At 40.5% G+C, this 27,882-nt stretch overlaps 3 protein-coding genes across 4 annotated transcripts; 1 reads left to right on the top strand and 2 right to left on the bottom strand.

Annotated features, from left to right (window-relative positions):
• Positions 1–4,582: 4,582 nt before the first annotated feature.
• Positions 4,583–10,981, bottom strand: otomp (otolith matrix protein). Its single transcript, XM_085144180.1, has 9 exons — positions 10,235–10,981; positions 9,913–10,049; positions 9,571–9,673; positions 9,210–9,395; positions 8,300–8,474; positions 7,616–7,683; positions 5,872–6,056; positions 5,371–5,542; positions 4,583–5,206 (listed from the first exon to the last, which is right to left on the bottom strand). Exons 1-9 carry the CDS (start codon positions 10,323–10,325, stop codon positions 5,196–5,198), a joined length of 1,128 nt encoding a protein of 375 aa, XP_085000306.1. The 5' UTR covers positions 10,326–10,981; the 3' UTR covers positions 4,583–5,195.
• A 3,148-nt stretch (positions 10,982–14,129) lies between these two features.
• On the top strand, positions 14,130–23,625 carry acvr1l (activin A receptor, type 1 like). 2 transcript variants are annotated; one of them, XM_085143123.1, is made up of 10 exons: positions 14,130–14,309; positions 14,982–15,065; positions 15,745–15,999; positions 16,110–16,321; positions 17,272–17,371; positions 18,190–18,336; positions 18,877–19,152; positions 20,607–20,804; positions 20,990–21,120; positions 22,266–23,625. In XM_085143123.1, exons 2-10 carry the CDS (start codon positions 14,993–14,995, stop codon positions 22,395–22,397), a joined length of 1,524 nt encoding a protein of 507 aa, XP_084999249.1. In that variant the 5' UTR covers positions 14,130–14,309; positions 14,982–14,992; the 3' UTR covers positions 22,398–23,625. The 2 variants fall into 2 exon arrangements, with proteins under 2 accessions (XP_084999249.1, XP_084999250.1); XM_085143124.1 differs by having other exon boundaries at positions 14,130–14,313.
• d2hgdh (D-2-hydroxyglutarate dehydrogenase) lies at positions 23,474–27,813 on the bottom strand. Its single transcript, XM_085143122.1, has 10 exons — positions 27,248–27,813; positions 26,397–26,763; positions 26,252–26,309; positions 26,036–26,175; positions 25,727–25,920; positions 25,484–25,652; positions 25,211–25,354; positions 24,973–25,115; positions 24,657–24,822; positions 23,474–24,568 (listed from the first exon to the last, which is right to left on the bottom strand). The coding sequence occupies exons 2-10, from the start codon at positions 26,734–26,736 to the stop codon at positions 24,303–24,305; spliced, it is 1,620 nt and encodes a 539-aa protein (XP_084999248.1). The 5' UTR covers positions 26,737–26,763; positions 27,248–27,813; the 3' UTR covers positions 23,474–24,302.
• Between the last annotated feature and the right edge of the window lie 69 nt (positions 27,814–27,882).

The raw sequence follows: 27,882 nt of genomic DNA, 5'->3' as shown, positions 1-27,882 counted from the left end.
CATGCTTTTTGTGCATTACACTCACCCATTGGCTTTTCTCTCGTTGTCTGTCTTCTCTCTCTCTTTTATGCTCACACACACACACACACGCAGACACGGTGAAACACCCTCTATTCGTCCCCAAACGAACGGGAGATTCACGCTCCACTAGCAAAGACTCTCAAAGTGTAGGTTATTAATGAGAGCATGTCCTAACAACATTACAGAGCTACTGCCCCATGGACGAAAGAGGAGAGTGAAAAAGTGTGTGAGTGGAGAAGAAAAGAAAAAAGGGCAGAGAACAGGAAGTGCCAGAAAAGAAGAATATATGAAAGAAGAGGAGGAGAAGAAGAAAAGGGGAAAAGGAAGGAGGTGAAACACTTAAAGAAAATGGGTAAATTGGAAACAGAGGGGGGAAGTGAAAAAACATGACAGAAAAGGAAGGGTGAAGGAGAAAAGAGATGAGAGAGAAGAGACTAAGGTGGAGCAGAGGTAAACGTGGGAAGGAAATTTGGGAGTGCAGGGAAGATTTAGAAGAAGGGGAGAGAGGAAAGATGGCAAGAAATAGAGGACACAAGACACGAAAACAAAAACTGATGAGTAGAACATCAGAGAGGAGAAAAGAGAAAGGGATTGGACACAGGGAAGAAAAGGGCGAGCAGAAAGGTAGACACAAGGACAGAAGAGAACAAAAAAAGAGAAGTGTAAATGCGAAAGAAGGGAGAAAATGAAAATGAAATGAGAAGAGGAAAGTGAGAGGAAAGTGAGAGGAAAACTGGAAAAGAGAGGATGCTGAAACACCCTGAGGAGCGTCAGTAATGTGTATGCCCTCTGGCATTATAATGGTTTTATTGGAAAAAGCATTAATGAATACAAGAACACTGCTGAGTGGACAGTGCCATCTAGTGTTTTAAATTTAAAACCCTGAGCGTGCATTTTCTGTCACGCTCCTTACACCTATGCACACTACACTACATGAACGTCCTCCTCCCCACCACTTCACATTTAAACAATCTGCTCCTTGTGGTCATTTTTCACCCAGTTTGGGCCGTATTATGGATGCAACATGTGTGTGTGCATGTGTGTGTACATGCTTGCCATGCTTGGCTGTTATTGGGGAAGTGATCTTGGGAGCATTGTGGAAGCAGAACGATAAGCCTGGTGTCACTGGCGTCTAATCATACTCTGTGTTCCTTATCAGCTCTGGGCTCAGGAGACGGAACAGAGGAGAGAGATAGGCGGAAGAGGAGGAGGAGGCGGGGGGTATGGTGGGAACTATGGAATGGAGAGGGAGAAGTGAGGAGCAAGAGGGTTAGGTTGAGGGTGAGGTCGATAAAGAAAGGTGAGGGGAGAAAAACGTGAGCGATGAGAGCTGTGAGAAGGGAATAGAAGACATTAGAGAGGAAGAGGTGGAGATTTAAGGGTCTACTGCACTAAAAGCATATAAAGAACTAGTGCCAAGTTCTGTGTCCTGACTCACCTCACCACCCACACAGCACAAACCCACTGTGTGTAAGAGGATCTGCTAACCCATTGCAGCTTCCAACTGCATGCACACACTTGTAGCCTGTGTGTGTGTTTTAGGGTTATCAAGAGTGCTAAGGATGGGTGGTAATTGAATAATGACAGTAACGCCTCTGATGGATTACCTGTCACTCCTCTCCCCTCTCCCCCTCCATCACTGTCATCCCCTTCATCTTTGGCGCTCTCGCCTGGCAACCTCCGGTCAAACCATTCGCGCCATCACCCGTATCAGTGCAGATGAAGACACCCACAAACACGCAAGATGACACTAAACACAACTTTTGTAGGCATTATTGTATTAAAAACAATAGGAAAAACATCCAGAGGTTTCATTTACGTTAAACGTTTAAACTGCGAGTATTGCTAGCTAAGGCTAGCAAAATAACATTAGCAACTGAAGTGGTTCTTTTATGAATGGCTCCAAAGTGTTCAGGCTGATTTATAGTTGTGTTACAGCTACAGCCTGTGGCCCGACATACACCTTCACAGAAATCTTACCACTTGCAGCTACAGACCACAACTTTGCTGAGGTGTAAACACAGTAGTTTGATGAATGTATAGTGACCGAAATGAAATTTATTAAGCTTTCATTTTATCTAGCTTCTTCACAATGTTAATGCAATAGCCAGGATTTTTCCTATGTTAAATGTGCTGTTTACTCATTTTGCCTCTGCAGCATGTTCATGGATAGGAGCTTGTCAGTGTGCTGCATATTACTTATTTAGCGACTTAGAAATACGCAGTAGTGCGCACACATTAAAAACTTTACAGTTTTACTACTGTTTGTGTGCACTTCTGCTATACTTGATACTTTATTATCAGGATCAATTATCACAGATTAAAAGTGTTGGACACATGAATGCCACCTGGTAAGTGTTAATGTGTCTGCAAACCCTCAATCCAGTCATAATAGACAAACTACATAATACACGTCTTTGTAGTAAAGTGTTCAAAACAATGACATCTGGAGCCAATGTTTGTGCTCACTATGTGTTCTTTTGTGTGTGAACTTTTTGCTCCTTTTCCTGTTCAAGCATCTTTTTATACACATTCACCACTCAGCCCATGCACAACTGCTGTTGACCTTTTTGGGCTACTGCACAAAATAACATCTAAATGCTTAAGATCTCCTGCTATCTGGACCTCTGGTTATACATAAGGCTTCTTGTTAGATAGTCCAATAATCTTATTGGAGGTGTAATGGCCTTTCTAGATGTGCACAAGGCCTCTGTGTAGGTAGAATTCCCATAATCCCTCTCTCTTTGTAATCAAAGACATACACAAAGCCAAAGCAAGACAATAAATCCAGCAAAAGTTTCTCTTATGTTGGCAAAGCAATGCAGACACACCAGTACACAAATATAGATGCAAACAGCTATAGTATGCTTTGGTATAAGTGCAAAAAAACCTCAATTTCTAAATGACTAATTATCACTTTCCAACACTTGCACTGACACGCTCCCTTCTCTTATATACTCACACTCAAGTTTCAGAGAACTGAATTGAATTAGTTGTTTTTATTTGTGCATCACAGCAAAATGGGCAGCAAGAGAGCTGAGAATTGAGAATGATTGCAGCACTCTGCTGCAATGCAGTTCAATCTACAGTATCTGCTCACTTCTAAATGATACTGCTCCATCAAAAACATGGGCTTTCTCTAAGCCGCTGGCGTTGTAAATCTGGTAGCTTTGCCAGCAGGCACATTTAGCCTACCCTGAATGGAGCTCTGTTTGCACATGTAGACCACCTATGAAGATAGTGTGTCTCTGATTCACCTGTCCACCTGGGAGGTGCTTCTCGCTAACCGAGTGAACACCTGAGCCTTTGTGCTTTTCTGCTTCTTTTCATCCTCTTGTGTCCCTCTCCAAATGACTGAGAGGGAGCAAAGTGACTATTTTTGAGTAAATGTGTGTGCAAGAGGCAGCCAGAGAGTGGGTGATGAAGCAAAAGGGCTGATATCAAATCTAATTCCTTTCCACACAGATATATAGCTGTTTCAGGATAATTAGAAGCCAGCGTGAAAAGAAGAGAGGATTATTCTCTTTATCATCATTCGTTTAATTGGTTGAAAATAAAGAAGGTTTGCAGCACTACACATTCACGAAGAGACGAGTATTTACATCAAGCCTCTTTTAAGCCTGTTGGACAAAAGTAGCAACAAACAGCACCAAAACCAGAGTTGAAGAAATACAACAGAAATGCACACACAAAAAAATCTGCCACCAAATTTCTGCAAATTATCTGTTGTACCAGCTGTGGATTCTTCATGCATGATGAGGTCTAAAGACCACAGTTTGATGAGGAGAACTTCATCCGGCTTATCAGTTGATTGCCAAGCTCAGTGATGTGCTATGTGGAATAACATGAGGTGGACATGAGGTGAAAAGCCCACAATTACAGTACACGATTCAGTAGGTCAAGTAAGGTCAAACTGGTTGCGTCTCTTTAATTATAGTGTCTTGTAAATGCTTATAGATGCTGTTTTGTTTTTCTTTTTGTCAATTGCAGTTACAATTTCTTCACAGACAATTTCTTTAGTAATTCCCCAAGACAGTTTTTTAATAAGATTAAAGTCAAAACTGACTAATTAAACATCCTGCTGTTAGTAACTCTTACACATTATCATTATTATCATCTCACTACTGGTGGTAATGTTAAATTATAAATGACATATTATAGGAAATAAAGACAGGAGTGTGGGAGAGGCTGCAAATCTTGAGGAATCTGGGTGACGCAAATGTTGTCACAGATGAGAAAATTATCATTTTTTTAAGACTCCCTCAAGGGTCATTGAAGGCAACTCAACTTTAAGTCCTCCCCCTTTTCTAATCGTAAGATGTTAAAATATACTGTGAGCTGACACAGCCTGGATCACCATACCGGACGTGAGAAAGCAGTGATCCAAAGTAGAGTAAGCTATACAAGGCATGGGAAAGCAGGAATGCTATCAACACTAACGCACATATGCACTCACACACATGCACAAACAGTATAGTATGCCAGAGCACCAATTAGGGCATTAATGGCTGTGGGAAACAAAAGTGTATACTCTCTTTCTCTCCCTCTCTCTCTCTCTCTCTCTCTCTCTCTCACACACACACACACACACACACACACACACACACACACACATACAGTAACTGAGACTTCTAAGCAAAAAGTTAATAGCACCCAGTTGTTCAGTGCCAGAGACAGACCCTGTGGGAGTGAGGTGGAAGGGTGGTACCGAAGCTTAGTCTAATGAAACAAGCCAAGAAGGCTGCAGTTTCCCAACAAATATACACGGCAGCAAATGTTAAGAGAATTTTTTTTGGTATGTGTTAATCAAACACAAAAGAAAAACCACAACAATCATTAACTTTTTTTGTCCTATCCCTTTCTTTTCTACACTCCCCCCCCCAGCGTCCTTTAAAAACCACGTTCAATTTTAGTTATGTTTTAACAGCCAACTAGCCACTCTTTAACCTTGTCATAACCAAGCAAGCATATTAAAAGACATAAAAGTTTGGAGGAGGGCAAGGATATAATATTAAAGATTGGGTGGTGAAATGCAGGGGGGAAAAAATACATTAATAAAGCAAAGCTAAAAGAAGAAAATATGGTGAGACGGGGGACACAGATGGCAGGGAGGGAGGATGGAGAAAGAGGGATGGGGTGGAAGATGATGTGCTGGATATCTTCCTCCTCTTCCATCAGCAGAAGCCTGGTGGTGGGAGAGTGCAATAATGAGAACAGCTGCAGTGGATGCGCTCACACATACACAGCAAAAAACACTCCTCCAGCCACTTAGCCACCCACTCTTCATCAGCAATTCCACATAAACACATTTTTACACACAGGCAAATAGGCACACGTCATCACTCTTACCCTCACACTCGAAGGCTTGCAGCACAGTGGTATAAGTGGGGCCCAGCCAAGAGGAGTAGCTACCCAGAACTCTCTGCAGGTGGTGGGTGGCATCACTGAACAGCAGATCGGATTGGCCATAGCCTGCTGAGCTGAACAGGCTGAAGCCCTCCGTGGCATTGCCAAACACATTCTGCAGGAGAGAGGAAGTGTGTGACTGCGCTTAATGCATGAGGGCATGCATGGATGTGCGTTGGCGTTCTGTGTACATGAGTGTCTTTCAGATTGTGTGTAAGTGCAGGCTGGGTGGATCAGCACAGGACGTATCAATCATCCTGGAGTCTCCCACACATTGAGTACGGAGGAAGGGTGACAGTTTAGCAGATACCTGCATACTAAGATGTGCAGATAAATAGCACAGGCTCCAGAGATCCACACACAGCTCTGTGGAAAAAAGTGCATATACACAGACACTCTCACACACACAAAAGCAAAGCACATGCAGCTTATGTCCACACCCACCTGTAAGCGTTCCAGGTACTTCCAGACACGGCACTTGTCCTCCATACGCACCACCACAGCGTTGGCAGGGACTGCGGCAATGTGGCATCGTTCATATTCCTCCAGACCGGCATCCGTTCCATCAGGACACAGCAGCTTCAGGTCCTCCACCTCCAGATCCAGGGCCCAGGACTCTTGGTTTTTACCTGGGCAAGAGAGGAGATGTATAAACAGGAGATTGGGATTTTGGGAAATGCACATTTGATTTCTTTCACGGCGTTACATAAGACAACTGGAACCAATCTGTCTGTTAAATGTAAAGCTCAGCTACATTAAGACTACAAACAGTTAGCCTGACTATTAAGGGATTAGGTATCTCTGACTATCACAGAGCAAAGTCCACATGCCAACGCCTCTAAAAGCCAGTAATGAATATGCACTTTCTTTAACATTGTTTTACTGTGGTTTAGAGAAACTAGTGTATTTCTTAGCCAGCTGTAGAGATATCCTGGGTCCTCATCATGATGATAAGATTACAGTAAGTTGTGGGTTGCCGGTTTAGCTCAGTGTGAGTAGTGAGGGTGAGCAGGCGACCATGTGAAACAAAGTAGCAGCCTGAGTTCAAGTCTGACCTGCAGCCCTTTGCTGCATGTCTTTCCCTCTCTTCCTTTCCTGTCTGTCTACACTGTCTCTGTCCAATAAAGGCTAAAATGCCACGAAAATAATATTTAAAAAAGGTTTACAGTAAGTATACCAAGACATAGTTGTCCATATAATTGCACGGTCTCCCTCTGAGTTAAGTGTAAGGAAAGTAACATCATATGCATTGACCTCCTTATCTAAAACCATTTGAAAGCTGTAATGTTTAGTATGTAATTATTCCTCATACACTGAATAAGCTATTTACATTAACTAAGAACTACTTTAGTTTTTTATTTTCTTTTGTGCATTCATTCATTTGTTTATGATGACACATTTATCAAACAGTGCAATCCTGATTTATGACTAATTTACCGATAATTTATATGCCGTTTTTGTCAGATTTGGTCGGTCCGCTGAGAATTTTAGAAAGGGAAACAAAACCCCGTTTAACAAAACAAACAACTGTGTGAAAAAAGGGTAAACCACCTTGAAGCCTACAGCGTTCCCAGACAACAGCCCAGACCTTCTGTGTTTTCCTGACCTCTGTTAATCGTTCTGACTCTGGACATTTCTGAACCATATGATAAAACATGCTTCGTTAAGCAGCGACAGCATTTTGTGGAGCTGGCGTCAAACTGCTCCTTCTCGGCTATACCAGCAGAGCCTGTGTAGCGTGACGGCGATAATGATCGCCATTAATTTTGGATGTTGCCCAAAGCAGAGGAGCAGATGCAGCAAACAGAGAATTAGGGCACTTCACTGCTGGACAAAATGTCTGCAACTCTGTGACTATCCTGTGTGTGCGTTTGTGGGTGATATCTGTTTCTTTTTCATTCTCGCTCTTATCTTCTCTTGTTTTCAGATTGCTTACTTTTCTCTCCGCCTCACATTCCCACATATTATCATATGACATCATAATTACAGTGCAATCCGATCACTGTATTCCACTTTCTGTAAAAAGCACAAATGCGTTATGAAACACTGACATCCTATGCCTTGACAGGGAGTTGCACCCTCTGCATATTCCAAGCAATGTAATCACAAATTGAGACATTATAAAAAATTATATCACACAACAACGACTATCATAGTCTCTAAAATAAACAATATTTTGCACACTGACCATCCAAATTGTCAAAGACTGTTGTGTGTTTGACAAAAGCCACGTCGCCGAGGTTCTCAGCCACGCACCTGAACAAAAACACACAAACAGCAAGACACATTCAGTCTATAAATAGATTGAAATATGAATGAAATCAGCACAGTTGCCAGTGTGCTACTGTTAACACACTCTGGAGACCATAAGTAAACTCCCTCTGCCACTTACTGTGGCACTTTAAGAAATCACCCCCTGTAGTTCTTTTGTTCCCCTCTGAAGTACATTCAGTACTGTGCCAAAGACTGTTCTGCACAGACGGCAGTACTGCACAGCACAAACAGTATTATATATTTATATTTTAATACACACACGATTTTTTAAACAAATTATGCGACACAATCACAGGAACTGTTAGATTTATTCTTTTCTGTTCTTTTATTTTAATCTGGTTGTGTGTTCCATCTGTTCACTATATATATATATATGTATATACACACAGTAATTTGTCACTGTATTGTTATTATCTCTACTGCATACCTTCAGATAAGGTATACACTAGAGTTCCACTATTATTTTTCTTTTATTATTGAGGCAGCACGCTGGGATGGATATAAATTGAGGGCAGACACAAAGGCAGCAGTCATAACATCTACTTCACCTCTGGGTGCTGTTGTTGTATTATTTCCCACGTTACTAATGTCAGTGTACCTCAGAGCTCCTGATTCTCCGTAATGCCGCTCTCTGTGGTTGTTGGCACAGATGTGTCTGTCGTTTTCGTCTCCTATACAGGCCTCGCAGAGGTTCTTTGGATTGTTGCCTCTGGGATCGTGCTGGGGATCCTTAATCCCTGGCACGCAGCTATAGCCGAAGAAGTTCCCCACCACTAACAATAAAAAGACACAGACACCAAAGAATACTTGAAAAGTCTTCTGCACTTTCATGCTTAAGGTTTTTGTCCTGTTTATAAACTGGTCAGCATATGGACTGTACAAGGCTGCAGAACGCTCTAAACTCAGTTCCTTCTGCTATTGTTGGGTTAGTATGATGTAATTGAGAGGGGATATCCTTATTGTGGTCATCTTAAGCTCACACTACTGTGATCACAGAAGAAATCTCAGACAGGATGAACTGTGAGTCATGCCCAACTACTCAATTCCAAGAGTTAAGAGAGTCCAAGAATAAAAATACAGTACTGGAAATGACCATAAAGGGTCCCTGTCAAAGTAAAGAACTCAGGTCCAGTGTATTCAAATGTATTTTAAGACCAGTCTCTACAAGATTTGGATGCTGGATTTTTATAGAAAAAAGACCACACTAAATTCTTGATGGTTGGGAACCATGTGTCCAGAGCACCATAATAATAAACTTTAAGAGACAGCATTTTTCCTGTTTATCTTTCCTTCTGATTTTTTTTAATCCCCTTATCCACCTCACATTTACAGAAAGAAGCACTGTTGTGTGACTGTCTCCTCTCCTTGCACCTCCAGTCTGCCTCATTTCTTCACCTCTTTGTTCCCCTTCACTGCTTTCCCAATTTCCCCTCCTTTCATTGAACATTTCATACACCTTCCACCAAAACACACCTACACTTATATCACCCCTGTCCCCTCTGACTCACCTCTCGGGAAGTTGCACTGCTCTCCTACACTGATTTGGGATGTGTTGACCAAATAGCCAATGGGAACAGTCCACCCCACTGTGGTTCGAATGCCGGGGTGACAAGAGCTGCGCTCATGCATCTCGAGCAGGGACAGGTCTGAGGAGGAGCGGCGCGCCATTGCCACCACATAGTAGCTGATACCATCTACAGAAGACACCAAAAATGAAAAATAAATAAAAGGAATCAATTTTCAAATTGGGATTAAGCAGTGGGTGCAAGAAAGTATTTTGTGTGCACAGTATCTGCATTTTGGCATAAGCTGCAGAGACTTCAGTGCCTTCCTGTGTCACCTGCTGCAGACCTTAAACATGTGACTTACCTACACCATTGTAGGACTCTCCTGCAGCAAGCTCCAGGCCATGGCAGAAACCAGCAGCATAGATGTCATCTCCAAACATGGAGGCTGCATCTGCAGTTCCATTCTGAGCAAAATATATATTCATATTTTTATATTTCACATTTTATGTCTCACAGATACTTTTTATTTTCTTTTGTAGTCACTTTTTAGATATAACAGTTCCTATTAATGTTAAGAAATTTCAACTGCCATGCATCTGACAGAGCTGATATAAAAATTAATAAAATAAAATAAATTAAATTAAATGTAAGACAATTTTTTTTGGTAAGAATCTACTTTCCCCATCAGTTGTTCTTTGTGTACCTTGATTTTTTCCATACAGTCCCTGGTGTTTAAGCCACGGACACACTGCAGTGTTCCTTTTACATGTCGTGCTGTAGCGTTTCCAGCCAAATCCAGACACTTCTGCTCCTCAGCATCAGACAGCACACACCAGGAGACTTTTCAAACACAGTAGGGACAAGTTGCAAATTACATATGTGCAAACTTTAAACAGTTAGACCCAAAATTCCACAACTCATGCAGTTCTGCCACTAAAGCCTCCCTTTAAATATACAAACAAGCAGGATTTGATCACTGATGTGTTTAGCATTAATCTGACTATCCAACAGTATTAAATTGATACCTGTAGTTTTTTGATTGGAGAGACATCTGACATACAGAAGAGGCAGAAAAAGCAGGAACGCTGAAAGCAGTCTTCTCCCTGGATACTCCATGTCAGCTCTGGATGGAAACCTGCCTGGGACTAACTCGCTAACACAGCTGAGATGAGGAACAGGTGGAATACATTAAGAAAAGTCACTTGTGTGTCCCTTCCCTCGCTTATTATTTGGTCTTAGGAAGAGAGAGGGCGAAAGGTAAGAGAAAGAGATAGGTAGGCTGACTGTAGAAGAAACAATCACATTATTCCTCTTTCCCCGCCTCTTCAGTTGAAAGTCCTAGTAGATAATCCTTCCTCCATCTCATGACAGCAGTATAGCATTTCCCTCTCTAATTATCCACTGAGACTTATCCCTAGTGGAGAGGATAGTGGTAGAGACATGCAGGCTTGGAGCAGTTCAGGTCACCTGGCACAGAGTGTCGACCGGGGGTCTTTAATTAAAGAAAGCTGCGGATAATGTGTCTCTGTGCTCGAGCTCTGTTCCTGGAGAATAGATACTGGCTGGGTCTTGCTCTGACTCACTGGAGACCTAAGCCTCAGGTAAGCAGGAACAAACAGCACTGGCCATTGTTCATGGTCAACGGACCCTGTGAAGGGAAAACGTATTGGATACTTGATACAATTCTCCTTTTCGCTCTCTGCTCTGCACACACATAATAACACATCCACATGCGTACACACAAACACACACACACAGAAACTCACTGCCATTTTTCTTGACATCTACTGTGCCAATCAATAATTGAAGGAGTCTTCAGAGGTGAAAAGTGAAATTAATATATCATTGAGTCCATATTTTAGGTGCAGTATTATGTAATAATAGATCTGCATGAGAGCTCAGGGCACGAAGAGTCCTATTGGTTTTCATGAACCTTTTCAGGAAGAGGAAAGTTGGGAGATCTGATCTTCTGCACACTTCAGTGAAGGGACAGGGAGCACAGAAGGACTTTTGAAGTCTAGCACTCACATAATAATGGTGATTAAATGTGGAGTTTTGAGAAATTAGTGAGAGAAAATAGGGTTTTCCCAAAAGAACCTGTTTAGATGAACCTCTGAAACATTCAGATCTTTATCTTTAATCATTTTGTTCATATCAATAACTGTGCTATTTTTCCTTTTTTCTATTAATTTATTTACTTTGCAAGCAAGCAAGCAATGTATTTATATAGCACTTTCAGAACAGCACAGCTGAACACTTGGCATGCCAAAAATGATACATGAATAAGTAAAAAAAAAAAAAGAAAAAAAAAAAAAGATTTACCCATAATAAATAAACAAAATAAATAAAAACTTAAAATAATAAAATATGCACAAATAGCGCAAAAAAGTATAAAATGATAATTAGAATTAAAAACAATAAAATGAGCACAATAGATTAAAAACAATAAAATCAATAAAATCAGGGTCATACAGTGTCATATGCCAAGGAGTAAAAATGGGTTTTAAGACGCGTTTTAAAACCACCATTGACCACCATCACTGTAAATGTTTTATTCCTTGGAGGATGAAGACAGCATGAAAACATAGGCAAAAAGACAGATCAATTCAAAATGCTCTGTAAGGCTAATGCTAGCGTAGCAATGGCTCTACTGAGTCAAGTTCAGCCAACAGAAACCTGGCAGATCAGGTGACCTTAACACCTGCTGATGGCTCAGCCGATAGCTGTGGCAAATCTTATACGGGACATGTTATTTATGTTGCTTCTGCCTGCATAAAGCCTGATAACCTGTTTAGATGGATCTCTGCAATCTGCAAGTCGTTTTGCAACCCACCTCCACACCATCTGCTCCATTCATACTTAATTTAATGTTTGTTGTCTCTGCTGTTCCAAGAGGGAGTCTTGCTGCTCCTCGTCCCGCTTTTGCCTTTCCACATCAAAGCTGCATTGCCAAAATAATTACTAGAGATGGAATGATATTTGCCTTGCAATTGAGAACAATAGCAATTTTGAGGTCAATATATTGCTCAGCACATTCAGGAGGAATGTGACCTGCTCTGTACTATATGCAGGAGTTGCAGGAGATAGATGTCTTAAAACTGAAATAGAAATGTGACCCACCTGGATGGATCACTACTGAATCTTAATTAAGAAGCATTTCTTCATCAGTTTTAAAGAGGTACAGAAACAAAAACCCTGACATGCATAAAAAGTGTGTTACAGCAATATGTTAGACCTGACCTTGTTGCAGTGTATCACTCTGAATAATTAGGCAGCAAATCATTTGATAACTGGTTCATAATTGAAGAGAATCAAACTCATCTAAATGTAGTCATTGCCAACTTTTTCCCAGAAAATAACAGTGTCTTTAGTTGTAATGTGATGTTCACCAACTTTTATCAAATAAAATAATCAGCAGTTTTTACACAAATTTCTTAACTGGGAAACAAAGATTGCATCATGTCTGAATACTGCTCCTAATGGAAGTCACTGGTTATTTTTAGTCTTGTTTCTAAATGTCTGTGCAGCTGTAATAATAGCAAGAAAGTCTCCCCCACACAGACCAAAGTATAAGCGAACTGTAAGATTTTTTTTGAGCTAAAATTAAAGGTGAGTTCATAACTTCTCCTCTGGGTTGTTGCTGTGAGTCATAGTTTGTATTTGGAAAGCCTGTGCTCTGACACTAGTCCTCTACTAAGTCTAAATTTAGTCTACTCAAGTGAGACAAAAACAGATATTTGCCAGTGTCTTTAACTTGAATATGATGACATGATACATAAATATAGGTTCTGATGGTTTCAGATTTTTTTTTTTAATTACAATCTGATATAGGTAACAGGAGGTTCAGTGCTTATTTCAATAGTTTAGAGGTTGGTGCTATCCCTAATATGTGATGCTCTGCTCATGTATCTTTTTCCTGATGTGAGAAGATTGAATAGGTGATGTGCAGGGTTGGAGGGGCCAGTGATGATCCTGGTGATTCTGGTGCGATAGTATGAAGGTATGGAAGATAGACCTCAACCAATGACCTTGGAGGCTCTACTTACTACTTTTTCAAGCAATTGTTTGCCCTGATTGGTTGTGTTACTATACCAAGTCAGGATGGAGAAATTAATCCATAACAGTTCTATACAAATGAATTATACTTTCCCAACTAACCCTGTATTTCCTTGGTTGGAGGAAATAGAGCCCCAGGTGCACTTTACTAACAATGTGAAACAGTGTTTAAGTCCCATGATGAAGACTTGTATAGGCACATGTAGCCTCTCTGTAGCCCGTCGATAGAGAAAGAGATGTTGAAATGCCTTCTTTATTAAGCCAAAAATAGTTTTAGATGTGTTCAGGATCAGCTGTCTGGTATCCAGATTTGATATGGATGCATATGTGACCTTTTAAAAATGTATTTATTGAAATTCAGCTTATGTAAATAAGTGATTTAATACAATGCACACTCTTTCAGTGTAAAATTATCACTGCTGGATTTTTTTTTATCAATGTAAGAGGATTTAAGCAGGTTTAATACTGTAGCTGGTCACTGTGGGGCAAACTTTAATAGCTCAATGCATCTTTGTGTCATTTAATCTATAACAATACATATATAATATTTTAAACATTGATCTGAGAATTAACAAGGGTATGTTGTGAAGTAAAAAGCGAATCTTTCACTATTAGAAACCAGCATAATGCTAAAAAATGCACTTAAATTCAATAAGTGCTTACACAGACGTGTAATGATTGCAGCCTAGGACCCATTGAGCAGCATTTACTGACCACAGAGATTAACACACAATAGTCTCTTCTCATTTAATTATCATATCATAATGGCTGACGTTATTAACACTTCAAATACACATTAATATCACTGGCGTTACACTGATTTTAAGTTGGCGGACTTCTCTGCCCCACAATGCAACTTGATGTTAATGTTTTGGTGACGTCAAGTGTAGCTGGAAGCGAAAACAGCCATTGGGTGGGCTGGGCTGTGGTCCCTTCTTTTAGCGGTTTTACATCGAAAATCACGCCGATACGATTATTTAATACTCGTGTGCAAATGTGCAGGCTTAACAGCATGAGTTAGAAACTGCGCTGCGTGTGCGCCAGGTAGGTGGGTGTTGTTTTAATGCTCTGTTTTGGCTGTCCTCGTTCGGCTGTCAGTCTGCGCTTTGTGCTGCGTGGCTAGCTTAATTTAGCTTAGCTTAGCTTAGCTTAGTTTACAGGGCAGCAGCACCAGGCATCCTGGCGCCTCCGGGGCGCCTGTGAGCGGCCAATGAGGTCGCCTGTTAATGGCCACAGCAAACAACTAGGTCCCCTATCTTTTTATTCCTTTTAAAGAAGGATTTGCTGATAGCTTTGGTTGTTTCTGAATGTTAGGTCAAAACCAGAGGCTGACTTTAGTGTATGTTTGTGCATGCTAGCCTGCAGAGGAACAGTTATAGTACATCAAGTCTTATACATACAGCAATTAGTCTATTAGTCAACCACTTAAGAACGAACCACACGATTATATTATGTTCAGGTGAAGACATTTATACACTTGGAAGTAATTCATGGTGACTGTCTTTTTAAAAAGGCTTCTGTTTAATCCATTGCACTAATGTATACTAAGTAGTGCTTTCTAAGACAAACTGAACTCATTCAGCCTTTATAATTTGTTGTTTCATTTCTGTATGGAGCCTTATGAGGCTCGTCAGATAACATAAAGAGGCTAAATGTAATTATGAGTGTACTCCTCTGAACTCTCGGGCTCATCTTGCATCTTCTCCCCACTCTTAGTGCACTGAAACATGGGTCGTTCCAGTGTCCATGTCCTGCTGCTGCTCTCGCTGCAGACTCTGTCGATATCAGCTGAGGGTCCAGGTATTGTACTCATGTGCTTTTTCATTTATTGTTTGTGAGACTGCTTCTCGCTGCTTTGTGCTCAAGCCTGAAGATTAAATTGCTGGAGATTGTTTATTTGTAGTAGAAAAATAATACCTGGAACAGATATGGTCTTTAATTTTATGTGTGATATACGACAAAAAATAAAAAAATATATATTTTTTTTACAAGTGATGTACTCTGGATTTGGAAAAAAAACAAAGAAATTAAGATGTAAGCTGATGTGTGGCTGGAGCTAACTGTCACAGACTGATAGCAGACTCACTCTCTTAAGGCAACATTTACTTAAGTGGCAATGTTGTACTGATTTTGTAGCGAGAAAATAAGTGACGTCAGATCATTTTTATCTTATTGAATAAAACGGATATGACAAAGTTTAAATTTGATGACATAATTTGCAGTTAAAAACATTTGAGAAGTTGCAATATATATCACTGTAACACTCAGCAACCCAATAATTAAAAACCCAATAATATATTGTGGGTTTAAAGTATTGTGAAAATATTGTATCACGGGGTGTCTGGTGATGCCCACCTACCTTCTATCTTGAACACACTGAGAGTCCATTACCTGCCTTTTATTATGTCTTTTGCTTTATTAGAACCTGTTACCTTTAATTCAAAATTAATATTGTGAACTTGCATCCTGTTATTTACAGATGGACAGCTGCAGTGTGCATGTGAAGGTCCTAAATGCCTCCACCCCACCCAGTGCCAAGGTACCCAGTGCTTCTCTTCGGTCAAAGTTAGTAAGAGTGGAGTTTTTTTTGAGCGTGGCTGTTTGGACGACGCGGACCAAATCCTTCTCCAGTGCTTCACAGCTACGTCCTACCACCAGGCTATTCAATGCTGCTCCCAGGACAGGTGCAACAGCAATACCACCAGGGAATATCTGATGTCTCTGCTACCATCAGGTGCTTTATGTCTACAAGGAAATTGGACTGTCCTGTAGCTCTTTTCCTTACTATAAATTTTTTCCCCCAATTTCAAACTATACGTACCTCTTTTTTACATTTACCCACAGCCCCAGAAGGTGAGCCAGTTCGATATCGTGTGGAGACATTAGCTCTCTTCGTACTTGGCCCAGTGGTCGTTCTGGCTCTGCTGTCTGTAGTATCTGTGCTGGCTTGCAGAAGGCTCCATCATGGACGTCTGCAGAGACTGCAGGAGTTTGACGCTGAGCAGGGAGCCATAGACGGTCTCATCACTTCCAATGTCGGAGACAGCACTTTAGCGGTAAGAGTAACAGAGATAACCATGAAAAGGGATTTGGCCAAAGCAAGAAGAAGGCCCATCTCACGCTTTGTGTTCTCTTCCAGCCTCTGAGTATTGGGATATTTTTCACCTTCAATTTACAGTTATTGTCAGAAGTGTACATACACCTATGGGTATTAACTTTATGATAATCTTGGCTTTTAATGATTCCTTGGAACTGTTCTTTCTCCAGGGTGAAATAATTGTACAACATAGGCATTTAATGACTTTAAAGAACAAGAACTAGGTGCACAAGTCTGAACTTATTTTGGGAGTTTCTCTAAACTACACAGTCAAAAGTAAAAAAGTGTAGTAAAAGTGAGCCTTTCAAACCTAAAAACACTGTGACAACTGCCTAGCATGGAGCTGTCTTGTTGCCTATAGTATTGGTACATTGCACAAAGTGGATGGAATAATGGAGGACAATGACTACCTGCCAACTGTGCCAGTTCTGCAGAAAAAGTGGTGAGATATCTTGCCAGAAACATGTAAATGACTACCAAAAGGTTCTGGTCTAGATGTAACTTGGGGCTTAAATCTGGGGCTCTCCATCATTTGACCCTAGAACTGAAGAAGCTTCTCGGATGAGAGGTGAAACATCTTCAAGCAACTTAAAAAAGTCCAGACGCTTTTCTTTCCAAGCTCCTTAGACTACGATGACCTGGATGAATGAGAACCTTCACAGATATACTTTTCACCCCATGCGGATTTTAGAAAATCCAATTAAATTGAAACTTGTGAACCCAATTCTTGAAGAAGTCATTAAAAGTCCAAAATTGCCATAAAGTTCATGATTTACATACACTGATGAGTGTATGTAAACTTCTGATCACAACTGTAGCTCTCAGCAAGCATATTAAGCATACACCTGTATATGACTCTACATGCTAGTTACATTTGACAAAGCAAAAATCAAATCTGTCTATCCGCAGGACCTGTTGGATCACTCATGTACGTCAGGCAGTGGTTCAGGTCTTCCCTTCCTTGTTCAAAGAACTGTGGCCCGACAGATTAGTCTGATGGAGTGCGTAGGTAGGTATAACACGTAACATTTCAGATTCATATCTGTTTGACTGGCAGATCTGATAAGAGTTCTACTGAAAAGCAAATTGTTCAGATGACATGAAAAAAATCCAAAGTCATGACACATAAGTTATTCATCACGAAAATAACAAATTCTTATCATTAATCAGGAGGAAAGGGATATATTCACACATTAGTTAGTTTCCCAGAAGCGAGCATGCTTATAATTAACGCCACAGGCGATCCTGACTACAGTTATGACTGTACATATCCGTGGAATCTGAGTGATGTCAAAGAGACGGGAGGTCAAATCATCTGTGACTTATTTCAAGAAACTTTCAAAACATCTTATCAGTTCCTTTTTTATTTGTGTGAGTTGTTGACCATGTTCAAAACTGTCACCTGTCAGAAGTTAAAGATAAAGATAATGTCACTGTAAAAAGCACTATAAAATCTGACAGATTTTGATGTAGCTTTCAAATAAAAGTATGTAGGTTACTTGTCTTGGGGTCCTTTTTATATAACCACAGTATCATGAGTATCTCTTACAGCTTGTAAGAGTTTGGTTTTCAAGTTTGTGGCTTTGTGCACTGTGTACTTTGTGCACAGTTGAGCTTTTGATGTGGAAACATCAAATCTGTGCCAAAAGAATCTCACTGCTGTAGCAATGGAATAGAGTGAAAATTCACCCCTCAAATTTTAAAAAGCAGACAGTGATTGTCTTTTTAAAATGCATGCATCTGTATTTTTTTCTTTTCTGACTTCCTGTTTTTTGTCTCCTCTCCTCTTGTGTTCTCTTTATTATACATATATATTTTTTCCGCCAGGCAAAGGACGATATGGAGAGGTGTGGCGAGGACAGTGGCAGGGCGAGAATGTGGCTGTGAAAATCTTTTCCTCGAGAGATGAGAAGTCTTGGTTCAGAGAGACAGAGATCTACAATACAGTGCTGCTAAGGCATGAAAACATACTGGGTGAGTCTGTTACGCTTAATGTTTTGGTCTTGCTGACTGTCCCCAAATTTGGTTAAGCTAACATGTGTATTTCCTTGCATTGTAATGGCAGCTCTGAATTTTAACCTCAGCTTCCCTGAACTGGAGAATCTCTCAGTTTATTTTAAAGCACTAAGTCATGGAAATCATGATGTCAGAGGGATGGCTCAGGTTAGAGCTACTGGGATAGTGGATATATTAAACAAAGGGATCTTGAATATGGAGCTGCCAGGCTTGAGGAAAAGTGTAAGACCACGAAGATTCATGAATGCAGAAGAGGAGGACATGCAGAGGGTTGGTATGACAGAAAAGAATCCTAGGCACAGAGTGAGATTGAGACAGAGGAGTGTGGTGACCCCCTAAAGGGACAAGGAAGTACAAGATGATCTGTGAAAGATAATACAAAAGGATTCAGCAAAATGCAACAGTAATAAATGTGATTGATGCCAGAGGAACTTGACTTACGTCTGAATCAATAATACACAATTTCATGATATTACCTTTCACCTTTCTGTCCCTCAGGGTTCATGGCATCCGATATGACTTCTCGAAACTCCAGCACTCAACTGTGGCTCATCACCCATTACCATGAAAATGGTTCGCTTTATGACTACTTGCAGCGAGTCGCAGTGGAGACATCAGAAGGTCTGGCAATGGCTGCATCGATAGCGTGCGGCCTGGTGCACCTGCACACGGAGATCTTTGGCACAGAGGGGAAACCGGCCATCGCACACCGGGACCTGAAGAGTAAAAATATCTTGGTGACCAAGGAGCTGCGGTGCTGCATCGCAGACCTTGGTCAGTCACTTTTCTGCTTTTTGTCTCCTCCGAACTGTTGGGATTTTCACCTGTTTCAGGGATTCAGATAAACTGTAGGCATGTGATTCACCAGTACTACCTGCTCAAAAGAGTAAACATAACTTAATTAGATACTAAAAGCTTTATTAAGTCCAGACAGCATGTTTACAGTTGGCTTGTTTTTTAAAAAATTAAGTAATAATAGTATTATCAGCATTATCCAATGTTTTGCTTAGAAATAAATATTCTTGAGGTTAATTATTTCCAGGAAAAAATAATTAAATAACTATACATTTTTGTTGGTATACTGTGGGATTTAGGGCTGCAACGATTCACTGAATAATTTGCTTCGATCCCTTGTTTAATGCACGGCTCTGTAGCTCGCTGCTGTTTTAAACAATGTAATTGTGAGCATTTCAGACCTGCAATAGAAACGTATTTAGGAGCAGTGTATGAATAAAACTTTTGACAACACTAAGCCCACACAGCCCCCAGTTTTAAACAAAAACACTGATAACACAACAATATCAGTAATGATGATGCTACCACAGTTTAACGTGGAGCTGTTCTGTTAACACACACTCCAGGATGACCAAAGAGGCGGAGCCTTTACCAGGATGGTGAGGTTAAATGAAAAAAAAAAAAAACCCAAAAAAACATGTTTCTAGCATCCCAAAAAGGCATCGAGTCCTTTATCAAAGCACCTGATCAACAAACTCCAACGCGAAGAAAAACATACTTTGTCACTGCTGTTTGTTTTACACAGCGGAAAATCTGCAGTAAACCTCCAGAAGTTGTATGAAAATCTGCAGATTAACTGTTAACTTAGTCCGATACGATGTTTAAATTATACAGCGTGCTGATGTTTAACTTGTTTTCAGCAGCACAAAAACTTGCCTCCTGTTAATTTCAGAAAGCCTATTATTTTAATATACTTTAATCTTTGACTGTACTTGAGACTATATATTTATACATTTAATATAATGTTTTCTATACATTAAATTTCAAAGGGTTTAGTTGAGTTTTTATAACAGATGTTGTATGCAGTTAAACTTTAAAACATTGCAATTTCTAAAATCGAAACCAATGAGCACTTCATTCTGAAAGACCTGTTTTTTCTCTTATGAATATTTATTGATGCTGATTGATCAGACAAAAATATTTCTTATCCGATTACTCGATTAATCAATGGAATAATCAATAGATTATTCGATTACTAAAATAATCAATAGCTGCAGCCCTCTCACACAGCTATGCTATGTATCCTTAATGAATATGTAATGTGAAATTCAATGCTTTGAATCTTGCATTATCTACAATGGATTGCAGGGTTGTATTGTTGTATTGCTTGGTGTCTCCGCATCTATCAAACCTCTTTCCAAAATCATACGCTCATTTCAGGAGACATCAATTTCAGGTCCTGTTATAACACTGTGTGTAACTGCATGCTACAGGGCTGGCCGTGACCCACTCCCAGGCAGACAATCTGCTGGATGTGGGCAACAATCCAAAGGTTGGCACCAAGCGCTACATGGCACCTGAAGTGTTGGAAGAAACCATTCAGACAGACTGCTTCGATGCTTACAAGCGAGTGGACATATGGGCCTTTGGACTGGTGCTGTGGGAGATAGCGAGACGCACGTACAGCAATGGTGAGTGTCATGCACATAGTGCATTGCTGTGGATGTTACAGAGAGTGGCACGCTAATGTGATCACGATGCACTATGATGCAGTGTGGTGATCTGTGCCAGGCCCTCTGGTTGTCTCTTCATTCCTTGTTGTTTAACTTGTCCTTAAATTTTCACTAATTTTTCCCATTCAAATTCCATTTTCCAGGCATTGTTGAAGAGTACAAACCTCCGTTTTACGATCAGGTGCCAAACGATCCCAGCTTTGAGGATATGAGGAAAGTGGTGTGTGTGGAACAGCAGAGGCCTTTCATTCCTAATCGATGGTTCTCTGATCCTGTGAGTAAGAATCTTTTTGTCAAGAGAGACAGACAATAGTGACACAACTGATGTGACGGGTGCTAAATGTCAAAATATTTCTCAATAGGATGAAGGCGTTCAAAAAGGCAGATTTTAGCCATGTGGTAATTATATAGACCTTCTGCAATGTTTATGACAAATACTGACATGAGACACTTTATTTAACATCTACACGTACTGTCCATTTATATTGAATTGGACCCCTTTGAACAGAATTCCCTGAGATCTTTGTAGCGCAGATTAATGGCCCAGAGATTTTGGTCCATGTTGAAATGATAGCGCCACACACCATATGTGCTCAGTTGGATTGAGATCTGGTGTCTGTGGAGGCCATTTGAGTTCAGTGAAACGAGTAGAGCTGCAGAAATTGAGACTCGTCAGATGAGGCAACCTTTTTCGAGTCTTTTGTTTTTCAATTTTGGTGAGCCTGTTCTTTTAGTCTTCTGCTGTTGTAGCCCATCTGCTGCAAATGTTGATGTGTTCTGACGTGCTGTTCTATATACCTTGGTTTTAACAGCCGGTTATTTGAGTGACTGTTGATATTTGATCTTTTTAGGTCATTCTCTTTAAACCATAGAGATGGCTATGCAAGTTGTTGTTACAGTGCATTTGGTACCCGTAATAATGTTCAGAGTCTCCTAAATCACCTTTCTTCTAATTCTGATGCTCAGTTTGACCTTCAACATGAAATTTTGAACATGTCTGGATATAATGCACTCAGTTCCTGCCACATGATTGGCAGATTGCATTAACAAGCAGTTGTACAAAATATTTGACATTTTGTCTACTCTCAGCTTTACTAGACAGACAATTATACTTTGCCTATACTACATTTCTTCAGTCTTCATTATGTATTATGGGTCTAATAGTTAACTAGAGGCATACAGCTGTGGAACAGTCCATCAAGTATATTGTTTTTTTTTTTCTGCAATTGCTTAATAGCACCTGTATATGATGACGAACCAACTACTCTTGCTCTTATTTTATCCATGACTCATGAGTGCCTACATATGTGATCATTATCTGGTGATGGGCCAACATCTGAAAGTGCTTGCAGTCACATTGATTCTTTTCAGAATGGATTCATCAGTGTATGATGTTTTTATTCATTCTTTCTCCCTCAGACTCTCTCTGCTCTGGTGAAACTAATGAAGGAATGTTGGTACCAGAACCCCTCTGCCAGGCTTACAGCACTGCGCATCAAGAAGACCCTAGACAAGATTCACAGCTCTCTGGAAAAGGGCAAGGAGTCGTGAGAGGGTGCCATGTTTCAGAGGCAGCTGCCTGGTGTCAGGGATTGGCTTCAACAAGACTCCCAGTGTTTTGTTAAAAAGAGAGAGGGAGATTAGGCAGATGGAAAGAGGACTAGAGGAAAGAGGTGTTCCAAGAGTCATTCAGCCTCATCCTTCTCTCACTTTCTCTGCGGATGCTTTCCACCAACATGTTTGACTTGAAGCCCACACAGACATTTGGACCTGTCGTTTCTGAATAAGCCAGCCTTTGATATGAGGCAAACCAATTGCCAGTGTGTTTCCACCAACTTGAACTATGGACTGTTACTGAGTGTGACTGGCTGCTATATTATAGGAACCCCATCCCAATGCTTTAATGCCCATGTGGGACTACACTGGGGTTTGCCTTCCAGTACAAACACTACAAGACTGAGTGTCTACTCAAATTTCTGATCTCCAGCCTTTTGGCATTCTGCTCAGAGACAATCAGAAATCTGTCACCCATTTATTACTATCAGCCATCACCACAGAAACACAATGTTCACTTATAAAAGGAAGAAAGAGCCAATCGAATCAAAATTGTTTTTAAACCTTTTTCTTAAAGAATAAAAAACACTAGTATGTTATTTATGTATTGAATCGCCATTGCTAACACACTACTGAAGATACAGATTAATGTGCGATGGGTGTGTGAAACTGACTGCATACATATATAGGCATTTACTCTACTGGACTTCCTCTACACGTCATCATTATTTGGATAGGAAATGATTTTTTAAGAAATAGTGGACAAGGGTAGGGAAGAAGATCAAAACACTACAAACATGTTTATTCTGATGGTTTGCGGACTAGAGAAGCAGCAAGTACCTGCCAATAGGAAGTAGTGTGTAACTTGTGATAGGGATAGGAAATGACCTGATCCTCTGTGTGGCATACTTTATAAACTCACTGTGGCTGATTCTGAAAAAGTCTTCTGCTCAGGCAAGGAGGAATCACAAAAGGTTTATTTGTGTTCTAATGTGCATTTTATTTTAAGAGACTGGAGGTGAAATCTAGTTATGTACAAGTTGCCTGAATAATGGAAAAACAAACACTCCGTCTTCATTTGGAAATGTTTATTGAAGACTTTAAATTTAAAGTTGCAGGTGTATGAAGGATTTTGTTTTCAAATGCTGGCTTTGTTTTTTGGGGGGGAAAGTTGTTTTGCCTTTTTATATGTAATAAAACATTTACTGTACTCTTGCCTAATGAATGGGCAGTATGTGCTCTGATTTCTACAAACAAAATTGGAAAGCTTTAATCTGCTACTGCATGATTATACATTCAGTACATGTACACAGTCAGCTGCCGACACCTACAATGGCTACATCCAAATCCAGAACATCTGGATTTTGACAGGAAAACAGCTGGCCAAAATTACAAGCTGTGGCATTCACTGCATAAATGTATCAAACATCAGTTTATTCAGACAACATTTTACCCACACTGTTATACCCACCTGCCCTCTAGTGGCACACAAACACCATATGAAGGACAGTCATCGTTCATTTGTTTCCTCTGAGAAAGTGGAATTTTTTTCTTTTCAAGCTCTAAAACCCACTGAATATTCTATAGTATATGGAGTGCATCAGACTAAGGCTACTCTATCAGTGCAAGTAACAAGGGTAGTTAAAATATTTAAACTGGAACTTCACTTACGCAGCTTGCTAAAGAAGATATCTGTCTGAAAGTAATGCTTTGTAGAAAATGAAACTACTTTGTCTTTTCTTTTTTGCAAGACTGGGTTTTGTGGCTTGTGTGACAAATAGGGTTTCTTGAGTGAACTGTCAGCTCTGCACCAAATGTGTGAAAAGCACCCTAACTGCCACACACGCCATATAGCGGTGAGGTTGGAACTAAAGTTTAACTCGAGCATGACCTCTGCGTACATCACTGCTTCAGGTTGTCTGGTAAAGTCTTGTACGGGTTGAGGATGCCTTTGGGGTCCAGCATAGCCTTGATGTTACCCATCAGTGCCACAGCCTGGCTCTGTTTACTGTAGTAAATGTAGTTCCTCTTTTTCAGGCCCAGTCCATGCTCTGCACTAATGCTCCCGCGACAGCTGGCTGTCCATTCATAAACAAATGGCTCAATGGCAGCCAGGAGAGCAGGGTCTTTAGACGGAGAAGTGACGTTCAGGTGGAGGTTACCATCACCTACAGAATAAGTAAGAGAGAATTGGATGATAGCTGACAGTAGTATGTTTATAGAGTATGTGCAGATCATTTTATCAAGTCGTCTTACCTACGTGTCCGTATCCCACCACACTTTTGGCCCGGTTTCCCAGATGCTTCCTCATGTCTGTCACCAGCTGGTAGATCCGTTCCACTGGAAGGGAGATGTCATACTTGTAGGTGAAGCCATCGTGAGTCAGTGCCTCAGTGACACGTTCACGCAGTGACCACAGAGCCTGAGAAAACGGGAGCAGAAAATGTTTTTATAATTTGGCATTATATTTACCTATGCAATTACATAAAATGATCTTGGATCAATCTTGGAATACTTAAGTTTCTTCACTGTATGCAACAGAAGCATATTTTTTCCAATCATGTCCACCGACCTTTATTTTTGCTTCCTCAGTTGCTACCGTTCCATCACTGACCAGCGATGATGTCATTGCCTCCTCAAGAAAGTTGTGGAGTTTCTGCGCATCGTGGGTCGGGTCAGATCCCGAAGTTTCAATGACGATGTAGAATGGACAGTCTGCACAGCAAAGGGAAAGGTCTGCGTGTGCTCACTCATTTTATAGGATCGTTACAGATGTGTGTATGTGTGAGAGAGAGAGAACGTGCTTATACCAGATATAGGATTAGGTAGTTTGAGATGCGTATTCAGCAGCCTCATACATTCACTGTCCAGGAACTCGAAGGCGGACAGAATTTCTCCCAGCATGCCTTTGCAGAGCTGAAATGTTTTCAGCAGCTGCTCAAAGGTCTCACAACCTAACAGCAGAGATAGACACATGAGTTTTGTTGCTAATCTCCAAGAAAAGCAATGCATTTAATGGTTTACAAAACTTTCTCTATCATCTTTTACAAAGGTATATCTGAGAAGCAAATAGAAAATCCTACCCAGGAAAACAACATTAGCAGATTTGGGTTTCCGTGGACAAAGGACGGACACTGCAGTAATGATTCCTAAAGTGCCTTCTGACCCTATGAAGAGCTGTTTGAGGTCATATCCTGTATTATCTTTCCTCAGGGTGGATAAGCAGTCCAACACCTGCCCGTCTGCCAATACCTGCATGTGTTACAGATTTGCAAATAAGCTTTATTTTTTTTGGGGGGGAAGAGTATCAAAAGTCCAGCACTCACCAATTCCAGACCCAACACAGTCCCGTGTAGGGACCCATACCGCAGCAGCCGGAGACCACCTGCATTGGTTGCTACATTGCCACCAATTTGGCAACTGCCTTTTGCCCCAAGATCCAGTGGCATTATATAGTCTCTCTCCTCGAGGTAGAAAGACAAGTTCTCCAAGACACAACCTGCCTGACAGGTCAGAACACCTGAGAGGGAAACAAAGTGATCTTTGAGAATTTTCAGCACAAGTAACCATAAATCAAAAACACATTTGTCAGCCTATGGTGAAGCACTTCTTTTGAATTCAACTTTTAAACTTACCAGAGATACTGTCAAAGTTAAGGATTTTGTTCATTAGAGAGGTGGAGAGAATTATCTCATCATAAACTGGCACGCTGCCACCAACCAGCCCAGTGTTTCCTCCTTGAGGGTTCACCGCCAGATTACGACTGTTACAGTAGCTATAGGAGAAAAACAAAACGTGAAAAAGTCTGATGACTAGATAAACACCTTTCTGTTGATTTGGTTACCATCTACCTTAGAATTTGTGATACTTCCTCTGTTGTCTGAGGTCTAAGCAACACTTCACTAGAACCTGCAGGACATATAACAGAAAAATGAGGCATCTACAGCAGTAGATTATTATTATGAACTATATTAAGGATTCAATTGTAGCCTTCACCTCTCACAGACTTTAGCCAATCCACATTACTAGGCTCCACCAAATCAGGGTCAACAATGGTTCTGCCTGGAAGAATCTTCCTGAAAAAGGCCAGATCTTCCTCAGTTACTCTGCAGAACGGCAACCTCTCTGGTGCTGCAGAAGGAGATACTTTAGACCCGTCAGCCCCAGCATGTAGCTTACGAGTGGAGGCCAAAACCTGCTCTGAGCTGCAGGTCAGAAAAGGACCGTGAAAGTCAACAGGTGAAAGAGTGGCTGTAGATCGTGAGAGCGTGTTGTAGTCGTACAGACATCTCAGAGCTGTCCTTAGCTTTAGTGCTCTTTGGAAAGGTCCTGCCATGACTGTAGAGACAGGCGGCAACACAAGCTGCAGAAAACAGGTGGAACAACAAGAAGAGTTGGATATTTTCAAAAGCATTTTTATCTTGTAGTTGAGTTGAAAGCTTCTAGTTATTTTGTCTCTAGTCATCTGCAATGTTAGGATTGTTAGCTAGAAGTTAACTGCATTTTCTTTGCTTCAAAGACGCAGAAATAAAAAGCCAACCTTGATAAAACTCTACATTGGTGGCAATTCGTTTCATCTCTTTCTGCATCCAGATAGAAGATATATGAGGTATAAGAGACCTAAGATATGAACAGCTTTAGTAAGTGCACTAACTAAAGCTGTCTTTTTACATGTGTTTTGCAGCAAATACGCTTACTTCCCAGCAGTAATGCATCTTATTACCCTCTTTGCATGTTTTCTTCTTGCAAATATCACCACCTGAAGCAGCTGCAACTTCAGTTAGCTTAGCTACTTTGCTTAGCACGCTCCTTTCCGACATTTCCGAATAACGGCTTCATTTACTCACCAGAAGCGTTCATTTAGCAATGTGTGTCTCTTTTTTCACGTCATGAAAGTGACAAAGTTCAAGGGCAGTTCAGTTACATAAACATGGCACATCCCGTGTTTTTAGCTTGCTAGCAAGTGCATGAAGCTTCTTACTGAGGTTGACAGGGTAAAAAAGCAGAGGAAAACAGACCAATCAGAAGCATGTTTTCAGATTGACGCAATGGATATTAGCCTATGGGTGGGAGCCTTTCTTTATTATTAAACAGAGTGATGACTGAATAATCCAGCTGTGAATCGAGGTTTAGAGAGAAAATAATTAATTACAGACCTTTTTCATTTATTGATTAATTTAGAACAGGACCAAATTAATATACGTATGAATCTAAAACTAATCTATAAAACTGGAGCATAAAAAAATAAAAAAAAACAAAACAAAACAAAAAAAAAAAAAACAGACAACTCAAGGGATGAACCACACGTCTTTGTTGCAAGCTTATGGCAAAAGCACATTTGTTTCCCCCCTTTTTAGTTGATCTGAAAAGATGTCAAAGACAACATTTTACAGGCATAAAGTAGTATTTCTGCATCAAAACGATGATTACCAAATACAGTGTCCTTTCCATCTTACATCATTCATTACTCTTTTATTTGATA

Source organism: Neolamprologus multifasciatus, chromosome 19, assembly GCF_963576455.1.
Source record: "Neolamprologus multifasciatus chromosome 19, fNeoMul1.2, whole genome shotgun sequence".
NCBI lineage: Eukaryota > Metazoa > Chordata > Actinopteri > Cichliformes > Cichlidae > Neolamprologus > Neolamprologus multifasciatus.
The sequence above is the reverse complement of the archived record's forward strand: the minus strand, read 5'-3'. Positions and strand labels throughout refer to the sequence as shown.